Raw genomic sequence first — 14,299 nt, forward strand, 5'->3', positions numbered from 1 at the left:
GTATTTGGCTTTTATAACAAATTTATACTATTAAAGCAAATCTTGACAGATCTTTATGAAAAAAATTACAAACATTTTAGTACACATTCATCAGTATAGAATCAGTAAATGTATACAGTTGTAGCTAGAAAATACAACAAACCAACACAAGTCTCACCATCTGAAGATGATCAGATTATCATCTTAACACTCTAATAAATATCCTTTAATTTCTTTCATTATACACATGTCAGTATACACATACATGCATAAAATATTTATATAATTAAAAATATATAGATGTAACTAAAATGAGAATATATGATGCTTACTATTCTTCAAACTTCTGTTTTCAATTATTTTCATTTTTATCTTTGCAGATTATGATTTTACCTAAAATCCTGATCATATTCAAATTTCTTCAGTGAACCCCAAAAAACTTTTTTTTACAGATCATTTGTACAAACTAGAATTGAATCTAGAATTACACACTATATACAGTTTTTATATCCCTTAAGGCGCTCAATCTACCATAATTCCTTTTCTCCTTCTCTGATTTATTGAAAAGACAAGCTTTTGGTCCTCTATTTTAAACGACCCTAATATTTGTTTTTTTCTAATTATTTCTCGTTTCATTTAATTTGTTCCTCTAGGGTCTGTAGCTTTGTAAACTGAAAGCTATATATAAAGACCAATGTTATATTTGGAGATTTTTACACATCTCTCAGAATAGGAAAAAAATGAAAAAGCAAGGAATGTGGAAGATTTACCTTTCATAAATGAAATATGCACAGTTACAGAATTGCATATTTTTTTCCTAAGCATCCAAAAAATAGTTAGTATTTGGCTGTAAGAAAATGGGTATTAAAGTTCTTGGATAATACTAAATTCATTCATTGATCACAGTGTAATGAAACTAATAGTCAATAATAATATGATATCCAATATGTTTGGAAATACAAAAATATTCTTCCAAGTAATTCGTTGGTCCAAAAGAAACCATATTATATCTAGAATGTAACTTTTAGCACCTGATATCTAAGCAATCTTGTTTATTTGTGTATCTATTAGATTAAAAATATAGTGAAAATTTTATAAAATGGATTTTTTTTACTTTCAACAAATGCAGAAATTATTTTTGTTTGGCTATTATTTGATAAAATTCTTGGTTAAAATCAATAACATGCCATTTAAAATGCATTCAAGTTAAAGATACCAATTCGAGGGTAAGAAGTGGGGTCTACACCAATGAGCTCGCAAATGCGGTCCTCTGGTGATATAACAATGTTAGTATATAATTTTATGCACAGAGGAACGTAGGTTGTAGGTGGCATGTCATGAAAAAGTATTTCTTTCACATGGGCTTTTGATAGGAGCCATCCATGATATGCTGGGTTAATAGTTGACAAAAAGACTTGCAAATGAGATGAGCCATTGGTATAACAGCCAATCCATCATGAAATTGAAGAATCCAGCCCCTTATTCTCATTCAAGTAGAATTCATCTTACATATAAGGAGTGTTGTAGGCAAAGCCAAATTGAGTTTGAAATCAATTTAAAATCTGCTTTTGTTCTTGGGCAAGTGGTTGTTCAAAATCTCAGCACTCCACCGTACAAACGATGTACAAATTATTTAGATTTGGATAAATGTTCGAAAAAGTTTTAAGTCCTTTCCTTAGCCATAGCACACTTTTTAGTATCCTCATGAAATGTTTAATCCCCTTATGACTTCCTTGACTTTTTCTAAGTATAATGTAGTATATAAGGTTGTGGGGTTTGAAATCTTAAAACTAGGTTTGACTTCTGCTCCACTCACTGTATTATCATGCACAAGTAACGTAACTTCCCTAAGACCTGAGTTTTCTCATCTGTAAATAGGGTGTAACAACAGTATCTATCTCAATGGATTTCTGTAAGAATTAACAATGATAATGGAAATAAAGTACTCAGAAATGTATCTGATATATATTAAGCACTCAACAAATGCTTATTGTTACTGATTTTCATATATTAGATCTCAAACTTCAACAGTGGTATGAAATACTAATACCATTGGTCCTATGAATCTTTTTCTTGTTCATGATGATAAAACTGTGTTGTCTGCATTAGGGAATAGATGTATTTCTTCTGATGCAAAAGCAGGGCATACACTCAGTGTGTCTTCAAATCCCACCATCTAATTAAAGTATAATTTAATGGGACATCGTCATATATCATATGCAAGAGGGCATTTTGTAAAATTAGTCAGTCATTACCAGTTTCTTAAAAATTTGTGTTAATATGTGAGTATAAGGAAGCTTTCAAAATATTATTATTTTGTAAGAAACTAAAAGCAAGCATTCTGCTAAATACTAAAATACTAAATACATTGTCCTTAAAATCCAAATAAACCAGGGAAGTTTCCTACTATTTTTATTATTCAACAGTGTAGAGGTTTTGATTAGAAATAAACACACAAAAAAACTTAAAAAGCTATATGTCATTACAGAAGGAAAGAAATGTTATTTTTATGAGCAGCGTGATTGCATATTTGGGAATTCCAAGAAACTACATTAAAAAACTATTAGAATTAATAAGAAAATTTAATATTAAAATTATATGTATATATGCTTATATACATATACATATCTATGTATACACACAAAAAATAGTTTTTTTATACTGGGCAATAATTAGTTCAAACATTAAAAAGAAAAGAAATGGATTCATATGGAAACCTAAAATATGATATCTAAGCCTAAATTTAACAAACTAAATGTATATGAAGAAAATAACATTTTACTAAAAGATATAAAATAAGACATGAATAATAGAAATATATTCCTTGATACAAAATGTTACCATATCAATGCTTCTTCCCAAATTAATGATTAAGTTAATAAATACAACTCCAATCAGAATTATACTTCATATGGAAGAATAAATGTAAAAGAATTCCGAGAAAATTTGAAAAGTAGAATAAACATTAACATTTACAATAAAACATGATTTAAAAATCAATATAGTACTGTCTGGCAATGAAATAGACAAGTAGATCCATGTAACAGAATATAGAGGACAGAAATATTTCTTGCTATATTTGAGAAATAAACTTTAAAATGAATTTGGCATTTCAACGAGCAGATTATTCAATAAATGGCATTGAGACTATTGCCAGTACTTCTAGTAGAGCATAAAGTTGTCTTTCCCCTATACCAAACTAGTTGGCAGTGGTTGATTCTAGTGATGGACTTGAAGGCAAAGGAAAGCAAAGCTATCACTTCTCATATAAATCAAAAATAGAAAGGTCAAGGATGTTTTTTTTTCAATATATGAAATTTATTGTCGAATTGGTTTCCATACAACACCCAGTGCTCATCCCAAAAGGTGCCCTCCTCAATACCCATCACCCACCCTCCCCTCCCTCCCACCCCCCATCAACCCTCAGTTTGTTCTCAGTTTTTAGGAGTCTCTTATGCTTTGGCTGTCTCCCACTCTAACCTCTTTTTTTTTTCTTTTTTTTTCTTTTCCTTTTTTTTTCCTTCCCCTCCTCCATGGTAAGGATGGTTTTAAAAATTTTGTTGTTGCTTTGTTCCTTTGGTATTTTCAAGTATAATAAAGATGGAGGGCTCAAACACACATCCTATATGCACCTGGAGGTGGTGAGATGAGGTGAGCTGATCTCTCAAGGTATCATTCCTACTATCGGAGATTGTGTTCTCCCTCTTGTGTTCTTCACATTGGGACTGGTACCCATATCCACCAGTCATCTAAGCCAGCAGGTGCCCCATCCTCAACTCCTCCATTATCACTTCCTACCAATATACCCAGTACCTGCAATTTCTACCTCCCTAACAGGCCTGGAATTCATGCCCTCCTCTCTGATCCACCACTCTAGTTTATGTCAGCCTCTCAGCCTTTGTCACCTGAAAATAGCCTCCCACCTGGTCTTCTGTGGGAAGACACCAGTTTGCTCCTCTCTGGACTCCATCATGCTGTCAGAGTGATTTTTCTTAACCAGATATGATGATGTTATTTCTCTATTCAAATTCTCCTTGTTGTGGTCCTGCCCATAACCTCAAGTTTGACATTCTATCACATCTTTTCATATGTATGCATCCCTCCAGATGCACTCCATTATATCTCATGCTTTAACACTTAGTGTTTCCTCTGCCAGAGTGCCCTTTCACATGACTTCACACCTACTTCTACTTCAAATCTCACTGAATGTTTTGCTTCTAGGAGGCTTCTTTCATCTGAGCTGCATCCAGATGTCTTTCCTCTAAGCCTGCTGTCTTGGGCACAATATCAGCAACTATCACACTCTTCTCAGCTGACTACAAGCAAAGACCTTGCTTTATTTGATTTTAATTTCTCAGTGCTTTTCATGGTGCCTGATGCATGGTAGATGTTTTATTAATATTGAATAGATGGGTCAATATGTGAACATTCATAGCCAGGTATTATTTATGTTAAACTCATACTATTATAGTCCTTAAAAACAATTATAGTTAAATGAGAGCTAGAGACATCCCCCTTGGCCCTCCTTGGTATACTTTTATTTAAATGGAGAATTATATTACCTTTTCCTCAAGTAAGATGTTAAAATAAAAACCCAAGTTTTCTAGAGAGAAGCTTGCCATAAGATTTTAGAGATAGTGATTTTCTTTTAGGGCAAATAGATCTATAGTTTTGAGAGACTAGGGTTTTAATCCAGTTAGAGGAAAATGAACCTGAAAATTTCATGGAAGTACATCCTTTAGGAAGTACATCCTTCCATCCTTTGGGATGGAAGTACATCCTGAGACCCTACTCCCCATGCCCTTTTAAAGAATAGGATTTATCATTTGCATGGCCCCAAACCTGGAGATTATTCAATATGAAGTAGCTGATAAAATTTATCATGGGAAGACATAAGATTCTAGTGAGATTCTATGATTTTTGAAGTTGGGGTCCCTGAACTCTAAATTGAGAAAACAAATATTGATATCATGGATACTGATAGGCTCTGATCCCACAGTGCTCTTAGAAAGCTACATCAAAGGTGTTGCCTGTAACTGTCAAGTTTTGGTTTTCCCACTCAAAAAGCCAGGAGTTCGTAAATAAAATTGAACTTGATTGTGTTTCTTCTTGTGTTCCATTTGACATGCCAACCTCGTCCCTAGACAGTTACCTTAATTTTCTCCTTGTCAAATCAAGAACTCAACAGATTTAGGCCATTTTTTTCCCAACATTGGAACAAAAAAGGACTAGTTTCACCCTACTGATGATCGGGCGTTGGGATTCTGCAGTTTCTCTAGGCAAGAGAGAACCAAAGAAGGAACCATCTTGATTATTTTGTTAAGATTAAACTTGGACATGACATTGAATGTCTCTTCCCTGAGGAATATCTTACTCCCCCCACTACTTTTTCCCATTGAGTTATCATCATTGTGAGACTTGATCAGTGGTAAAAGTGCAGAGGCTACAGGATCTAGATTCTGATCAGTTATCTCTTCAGAAGGACATCATATTGTTTCCTAGGCCTAGGCAGACAACCCCATTCCAGTAGTCTACCTTGATTGTCAATAGGAGTAAGGCTGTCAGTGTCGGAAATTGGAGGACACAAACAAATACCCTCAAGAGGCATATTTTTTTTCAGAATTAGAATTTTGGTGTTAAAGGAATGAATCTGTCAAAAGTTCCTTTTTAGAACACTGTGTATCTACCTGCTCCCCTTAATTTTCTACATGCTTTTTCTTTTCTTTTTCTGGTTTTATGCTAATTTTTTATCTTTAATTTTCTGTTTTCTTTTTAATTTTTCCAGCTTTATTGAGATACCATTGACATAAAATATTGTGTAAATTTAAGATATACAGTATGTACAACATGATTATTACCACAGTAAAGTTAGTAGCCTCATCTATCACTTCACATAATTACCTTTTTGTGTATATGTGAGGTAAGAGCATGGAAGGTCTGCTCTCTTAGAAATTTTCAAGTACATAATACAGTTATTCAGTATTGTTAAGTATAGTCACCATGCTGCACATTAGATCCAGAACTTATAACTTATCTTATAACTGGAAGTTTGTACCCTGTGACCAACATCTCCCATTTCCCTCACCCCTTAACCCCTGGAAACCACCACTCTACTCTCTGTTTATACTTATATTTATTTTCAATTTTAGGAGCAGTGATAGAGTAAAAATTTCATTAAAATGAAAATGAATACTGCAAACAAAAGTACCTAAAAATAACATGAAATAGTAGAATAATAAGATTATTTGACCTGAGACAATTAAGATTGTGGAAAAATATATAAAAGTAAACAAAAAGATACAATCCAATTAAAATTATGAATCCTAATTTGAAAATTCAAACGTTATGATAAACAGGACATTTGTAGAATAGCTAAGAGCACAAAGTATGTACGAAACATTCAAACATTTATTTAAATGTTGAATATGGTGCTTATTCATAATAGTCCTCCATACATGTTACCCATTGTTATTAAGGAACAAGAGCAAAAACATAGATGTTTTTTTAAAAGAATTAATGCTGAAAATAAATAAGTAAGATTATTCATAAGAGCATATTCATAGAGGAATGAAATTTTAAAATCCATTAGTCAAGTTAATATTGAAGGATCGGGGAAGGGAATGACTGCCAAGGTGACAATATGAGGAGAGTTTGAGGGGGATGGAACTGTTGTGTCCCATGATGGGAGTGCTGGACACATGACTACACTTGTATACCACTAAGTGAAAAATATAGTAAAAGGTTAATACTAAGAAGATTGTAGGAGGAAAGCAAAAATAAATATATAATAAAAATAAAATAAAAACAAGGTATAGTTCATTGGTAAATAGAAGTGATTGTTCACTACAATAAATACACAAATAACATTCAAAGTTTATAGACATGAGTGGCATAAGGAAGATGATGTCTGTTGGTGAGAATAGTCCTCGCCAATAGAAATGAACACATTAGTATGTATCAGAACTGTCTGGAAAGATAGAAGATGGCTGTACCAACTGCCTTATGTAATTCTCTGTAAAGACATATAGGCTATTAGGGACCGGAACAAATCTCTAACAAAATGACCCATAAAATGCAGCACACTAAATCGAGAACAGATATGTGAATATTTGTCAAAAATACCAGCTGCCTGACGCCACTTGGCGGGCCGTCCACAGAAGACAGTACACAGCAGCGATCATTGTCATTAGCAGGGGCCAGCAGAAACAAATCTTTCTGGCCACTTGGAGAAAATGCCGTTAATAACTGTTTTTTCATCTTGTTTCATTTCTTTATTATTTCCTTTTTTCCTAAAATTCTTGTCTTAAAGAGAGAGCTGTATAAAATTTTGACAATTGTATAGTTAGTGACAGTTTTATGTATTCCAGAATTTATGGAAGGAGATGAGACAACGAATAATGAAATAATCACATTAAATAGAAAGCACAATAAATGGCAACAAATCCTAGGGGGAAAAAATAAGATAGGTGATTATTAGATTAGAGATTAGGGAAAGATTGCAAATTTAAATATGGTAGCCAGGCAAGGCTGAAGTTGAAAAGCAAATAACAGAAACCTGAAGGACATAAGGGAGAAAGGCATATCTGAGGGAGTGCTTCCCAGGCAAAGCATACAACAGATGCAAATGCCCTGAGGCCAGAGCATGCCTGGCATGTTTGAGGAACAATAAAGTGTCCACTGTGTAATAGATGGCTGGGGTAAGGTAAGCAAAGGGGAAAGTGGTAGGAGATGAAGATAGAGAGCTAAGGAGGACTGGGGTAGAGCATATACAACCTTTTAGGGCATGGTAGAACCTGACTTTACAGTGTGCTATCAGAAGACTTTAAGGAGTTTTGAGTGATGTTACTTATTTGATATGATCTTATTTGTTTTTGTTTACACACATGCTCACACTGTATCTATATTCATAGACATTTATTTTCTTTTTTTTTAATTTTTTTTTCAACGTTTATTTATTTTTGGGACAGAGAGAGACAGAGCATGAATGGGGGAGGGGCAGAGAGAGAGGGAGACACAGAATCGGAAACAGGCTCCAGGCTCTGAGCCATCAGCCCAGAGCCTGACGCGGGGCTCGAACTCATGGACCGCGAGATCGTGACCTGGCTGAAGTCGGACACTTAACCGACTGTGCCACCCAGGCGCCCCTTAGACACTTATTTTCAATACCATCTGTGTATTGGCAGCTTTCACATCTATGTATCTGACCATGGCCTTTCACTAAAACCCCAAATTTATATACCCACCTACATGCTTGAGATCTCCATAGGTATAACCAATAGGTATCTCAATTTAACATGACCTAAGAACTCACTTATTTTTATCTCAGTAGGTCATACACCAGTTGCCCAAGCCAAAGATATATGAGTTATCATTGAGTCTCTTCTTTCCCAAACCATTTACATCCAGTTTATAGCTCTGTTGATTTTATCTCCCAAATGTCCCAAATATGCACACATCACTTCCACAATAGCCATCCAGACAAGCACAAAAACATTTTAGGGTTTTCTAATTTTTTAATTAAAAAAAGTATCTTAAACTACGCATAACATAATAGTAACCACCTTAACTAGTTTTAAGTGTACAGTTCAGTGTCTTTAAGTACATCTACATTGTTGTGTGACAATCATCAAAACCACCCTCTTCCAAAACTCTTCGTCTTGCAAAACTGAAACTCTACCCATTAAGCAATAACTCCCTACTCCACCCTCCTCTCAGTTCCTAGCAATCACCATCTACTTTCTCTCTCTATGAATTTGGACTCTCTGGGTATGTCATAGAAGTAGATTCATGCAGTTTTTGTCCTTTTGTGAACTGGTTTGTTTCACTTACCATAATGTCCTAAAGGCTCATGCCTAAAGGCATGAATCAGAATTTCCTTCCTCTTTAAAGCTGAAAAATATCCCATTTTGTATATATACCCCAGTTTGTTTATCCATTCATCTGTCGATGGACACCTGAACTTTACTTACTTTTTGGCTCTTCTGAATAATTATACTGTGAGTGCAGGTGTACAGATATCTGTTTGAGTCCCTGCTTTCAATTCTTGGGAGATGATACCCAGAAGTGGAATTACTGGATCTTATGGTAATTCTAATTAAAAAAAAAACTGCAATACTGTTTTTCATAGCATTTGTACCATTTTAAATTCCCACTGGGTAACTTTCTTTTTATTTTCTTTATTTTCCTTCTGTGGTCTAGGCACAATGACCTTCTTTGATATCTCCATATACGAAGCTCATCCTTGCTGCAGGGGCTTTGTAGCAGTCATTCCCTCTTCTTGTTAAGTTTTCCACCCTGGTATTTGCTTGACTGACTGTTTCTGATCATTCACTTTAGACTCTACCAAGAATACCTTCCTTGAGTCAGTGTCAGTTACTATTCTATCAGCATGGCACTTACAAAATCTTCTGATTTCCTTGTTTGTTTCTTCTTTCCTCTTATTTTGTTGGTTTTACTTCCCCAAAAAACTATGTCCCCAGTACTTAGAACTATGACTGGCACATAGGAGATGTACAGTAATTGTTGAAATGTCATGGGGATTAATATGGTAAATTCCCTAATGTGCTATATGTGAATACTACTCATTAGTGGAAATTGGTCGTCCCTCAAATCATCATAACTATTCTTTTTTTAAATTTTGTTAATGTTTATTTTTGAAAGAGAGAGAGCATGAGTGGAGGAGGAGCAGAAATAGAGAGACACACAGAATCCGAAGCAGGCTCCAGGCTCTGAGCTATCAGCACAGAGCCCAACACGGGGCTCAAACCCAAGAACCGTGAAATCATGTCCTGAGCTGAAGTTGGACGCTTAACTGACTGAGCCATCCAGGCACACTGCACCCAACCCCCCAAAGTAATAACTCTTCTTTAGGAACAAATTAAACCAAGATAGGATCCATAATTCCAGAGTATAACCAAGAATGGCCATTGACCTAGTTACTCTGATAATTCAGATTTCAGTAGAAATTTGAGGTTCATTAATTTGGATATTTCAGGCAAAATGTGTTCTTTGGTTTCAAATTATTTAAAAAATTACCTTAATACTTCTCCATGCTTTACAATATTGTCCTAGAGGTACTTGTAAAATCTTTCATGTACTTCTGAGTAGTGAATTTCAGTTTCAGCCTTCAAACCGAGAGGTCTCATGTCACATACTTTCATGGCAAATTTTCTGAATTGATGTTTTATAATTCATTCCAATAGTAACCATTTTCCTAATCCATAAGGTCATCTATGTTAGAGAAAACTGATTCAGGTAGCAAAAAAGGAAAATGTCATTTCTGTCTTTATATTAAGAAGTGAGTAGGTGGGTACAAAGGGGCTATTCTGGATTACGAATCTCTTAGCACAGTTATCTTTATGATGAGGCCATATATTATAAATGGGTTATGTCTCACACTGCCTTGATAGGCAACTTTTCTTATGGCCCTATGATCTTAAGGGTAGTAAAGCACATTAAGTATTTAGAGGGGGAACCAACATGTATTCTTATGTATATACACCCTTATTTTTTATCATGTTAAAATTGTTCCCAGTTTGGATCTAGGATTAAAATTCCTTTCATACAGTGAAAAACAAACAAACAAAAAAGACAAGTCCTGTGTACCAAGAGCCCCTCTTCTTCAAGAGCCAGTTTGTACACTCATTACCATAGCCCCTTTATAACGCTCCAAGCTATGTACTTCTGTGGGTATGAACCTTAACTAACCTGCAAAGGAACTACTCTATGGTTTGCAGAAAGATGGAGAAAGTTATTGTTTTGAGACATTTTAAATATTTTTTTTCCTTTTATTCTAAAAGATGTTGAGTATCGTCATTAAAATCATTAGGTTTTCATATTGTCTTTAAAAAGTCATAGCACTGAATTCATTTTCTAAATGTAAGGTTAGGCAGATTGTCTTGCTGTTTTCAATAATGACTGCAAAACCTCAAAAGTGTTAAATAATTCTTTGTAGAACCCATTACATTTCGAGAACACTGGACAGCCTCTGTGACAATAGAGTTGAAAAGTATTAATCCATTCCTTTTATGTCTTTTATTACTTTTACTTAGGGTTTCTAGTGGAAAGTCCCTTACATTGTGTTTCTGTTGTTAAGGTTTATGTCCACGTTTTGAGATAATTTTTTTATGACACCTTTGCATATTATGTCACAGGCTTCCTCAGAGCAGACAAATAAAACTTCTTCCCTTTCTGTCACAAATGGGCATCTTTGGGCAGGGTGGGGGCTAATGGGGTGGGGGAGCTCCTTTAGAAAATGCTGCTGATGTAACATCTTTAGGATGTAGCATCTTTTAAAAAGCTGTTATTATGGGACCTACTTTAAAAACTTTTAAAAGACATGTTCCCATATATCACTTAAGCTAGAAGTATGTATGTTGAAAGTGGATAAAGTTGGTAATAGAGATTATATCACCTTTTGCTATTACATCAAGGAAACAAATATGTTGTAACATTACCTTTAATCATCAAATTATTTTGCATAATCTGACATTTGTTACCTTTAGAGATTACCAGTTAAGAAAGAAATAATGGGGGCTCCTGGGTGGGTCAGTCGGTTAAGCATCCAACTTCAGCTCAGGTCATGATCTCACAGTTCATGGGTTCAAGCCCCATGTCAGGCTCTGTGCTGAGAGCTCAAAGCCTGGAGCCTGCTTCAGATTCTGTGTCTCCCTCTCTCTCTCTCTCTCTCTGCACCTCCCTTGCTTTCACTCTGTCTCTCTTTCTCTCTGAAAAATGAATAAAAACATTATTTAAAAAAAAGAATTAATGAATGAACACAAATAGTTTGAATAAAGTTCGAATCACTAATATTTTGAGTACCCATTTATTGCCAGAAACTGTGCTAAGCACTTAATGGACTATTAAAGTTTAGATGGGCACATTCTTGCTTAAATTTCTTCCCAGAATACTTACATGATTTTCAAAAAATAGGCTACATATGCCTGTATTAACCCTATCAAAATATTTATCATGGTATATTATAACTGCCTTTTTACTTGTCTTTCCCATTAAACTGTGAACTCCAAGAGTATATGTTTTATGTTTGCCATATTCACTCTTGACCTGTATCCTGATCATCATGGGATACCTTGACCCGTTCCCCCAACATAGTAGGTGCTCATAAATATTTATTAGTTGAATGATGAGAATCATCCAGAAAATGCATCATTTCTTTAACCATGGGACCACAGGGAAGAAAGATAATGTAAAAGTCAGAATGCTAATTTATTAATTTTCAACACACAATCTCCTTCAGAGAAAATTTATGTCAGGGTAGCACATACATTTACTCCCTAACAGCTAACATGAGTTGGTGCTACTCATAATGAGTGCTTTTATACTTTATCTCATTAAATCTTCTCAGCACCCTATGAGAATATTACTATCCTTAGCCTCATTCAGCACGTGAGGAAACTGAGGCTTAGGTCTTAAGGTCTCTCTGAGATGGTGAGTATACAGTATAAGTTGGAATTCTTATTTTCAGAGCTCAGGCTTTGAAGCAATCAATATTTGGAATGCCACTTTAATTAAAAGGTAATCTCAGAGAAGATAAATAACTTCATGAGGGTGCACAGCTAGGAAGTGACAGAGCCTGGTATTAAATGAAATTTGCGCACTCCAAAGTCTGTGTGGCTACCATCTCAGCCACTGTCTCTTTTTCTTCAATGATGAATGCACTTTTCAGAGATGCACTAAATTATGGGTCAGGTACAATCTTAATCATGCTGATTTGCCCTAAACTGTTTCACCTGACATTTTGAGAAAGAACTGCTTGATTTTCCTATTTAGTTAAATGAGAATAAAATAATCCTTGGGCAAGACCATTTTTGACATTTCATTTCCCTTCCTAATGTTCTTACATCCTCTTTGATTTCACCCATTAGTGATGATACCTAAGAAGAATTATATGGGGGAAAAACAGCTGAAAGGGGAAAAAACCTATTAGAATAAGGATGCATGATGCTACATGCCTATGGAAGGAACTCAGTGCCCTCTCGTGCTTAAGGAATTCTGTGAAACATGGAAAATGGAATCACACGCTGACACTAGGGAGAACTTGGGCAATAAGTGATGCACCATTTGAGAATTCATGGAATATGGTATTAAGTGTTCTTTAAATGGGAAGGTTTACCATGCTCTATGTTCTATTTTGAGACAGGCTGATGTTTACCCCTCTTTGAATTCTAGAGTCTCAAGTCCCTGACCAGCCAAGCTCTCTTCACGTGAGGCCCCAGACCAATTGCATCATCATGAGTTGGACTCCTCCCTTGAACCCAAACATCGTGGTGCGAGGTTACATAATTGGTTATGGCGTTGGGAGCCCTTATGCCGAGACAGTGCGTGTGGATAGTAAACAGCGATATTATTCTATTGAGAGGTTAGGTGAGTAGCAATGTTTTTTTATTCTATTAAAGGAAGTAAATGATTTATGTGAAATTATTTTCTTTCTTGGAAACTTGTTCTTCAGAATTTGATTTTAATTTGTAGCACATATTAATTCTTAAAACGAGTCTCTCTCTTTTTCTATCTCCTGTCAGTCTACACACACCACACACACACACACACACACACACACACACACACGTTTGCATGCACACACATGTATACACACACACCGATGTTTTTCCTCTCTGAATTTTGCATTGGGGAATTTTATTTAGAGACATTCACAACAGTGGGTGCTCTGCTGTGTACTCTTGTTTATGTGCCAGAGGATACAAAAAGATAATTGTATTAATTTTCTTTTTCCATGGTCAACAGAAACTTCTAATCTTAATAATTCTTATAAAAAGAAAGTCAACACTTTTTGTCATTTTTTTCTCACTAGGAGAATATTCTGTCAAATTTTCTTTAACACTGAATTATCTAGTCGCATTGCCCTCTTGTCCTTTAGTATTTATAGGCAAAACTTTGTGACTATGCCATTATGACCATAAAACAAAAGGTGAAACAAGGAATTTTCTTATTTGTTTCATGTTTATTATTCTGAGAGAGAGAGAGAGAGAGAGAGAGAGAGAGAGAGAACAAAGCAGGGGAGGGGTAAAGACAGGGAGAGAGAGAATCCCAAGCAGGCTCCACACCATTATCAGGGAGACCAGTAGTTTGGGGCTTGAACTCATAAACCACAAGCTCCTGACCTGAGCTGAAATCAAGAGTCAGATGCTTAACTGACTGAGCCACCCAGGTGCCCCGAAACAAGGAATTTTCAGTCAAGCCTGTAAACTTAGTTGTCAAACTCCTTTCTGCATGCATTCCAACCTCTTATCATCTTCAACCTCATTTGACTAAATACAATACTTGACTTATGACATTTCCTAAT

The 14,299-nt window shown here is 35.2% G+C and overlaps 1 protein-coding gene across 4 annotated transcripts in view; it reads left to right on the forward strand.

Moving 5' to 3' along the window:
* Positions 1-14,299, forward strand: part of DCC (DCC netrin 1 receptor) — a 1,140,843-nt gene that overhangs the window by 957,283 nt on the left and 169,261 nt on the right. For all 4 annotated transcript variants that reach the window (XM_045458871.1, XM_045458872.1, XM_045458870.1 and 1 more), the window contains exon 15: positions 13,168-13,362. In XM_045458871.1, coding sequence (XP_045314827.1) covers positions 13,168-13,362 — 195 coding nt within the window. The remainder of the gene's footprint in view (positions 1-13,167; positions 13,363-14,299) is intronic.

The sequence above is a fragment of the Leopardus geoffroyi genome, chromosome D3 (assembly GCF_018350155.1).
Source record: "Leopardus geoffroyi isolate Oge1 chromosome D3, O.geoffroyi_Oge1_pat1.0, whole genome shotgun sequence".
NCBI classification, from domain to species: domain Eukaryota; kingdom Metazoa; phylum Chordata; class Mammalia; order Carnivora; family Felidae; genus Leopardus; species Leopardus geoffroyi.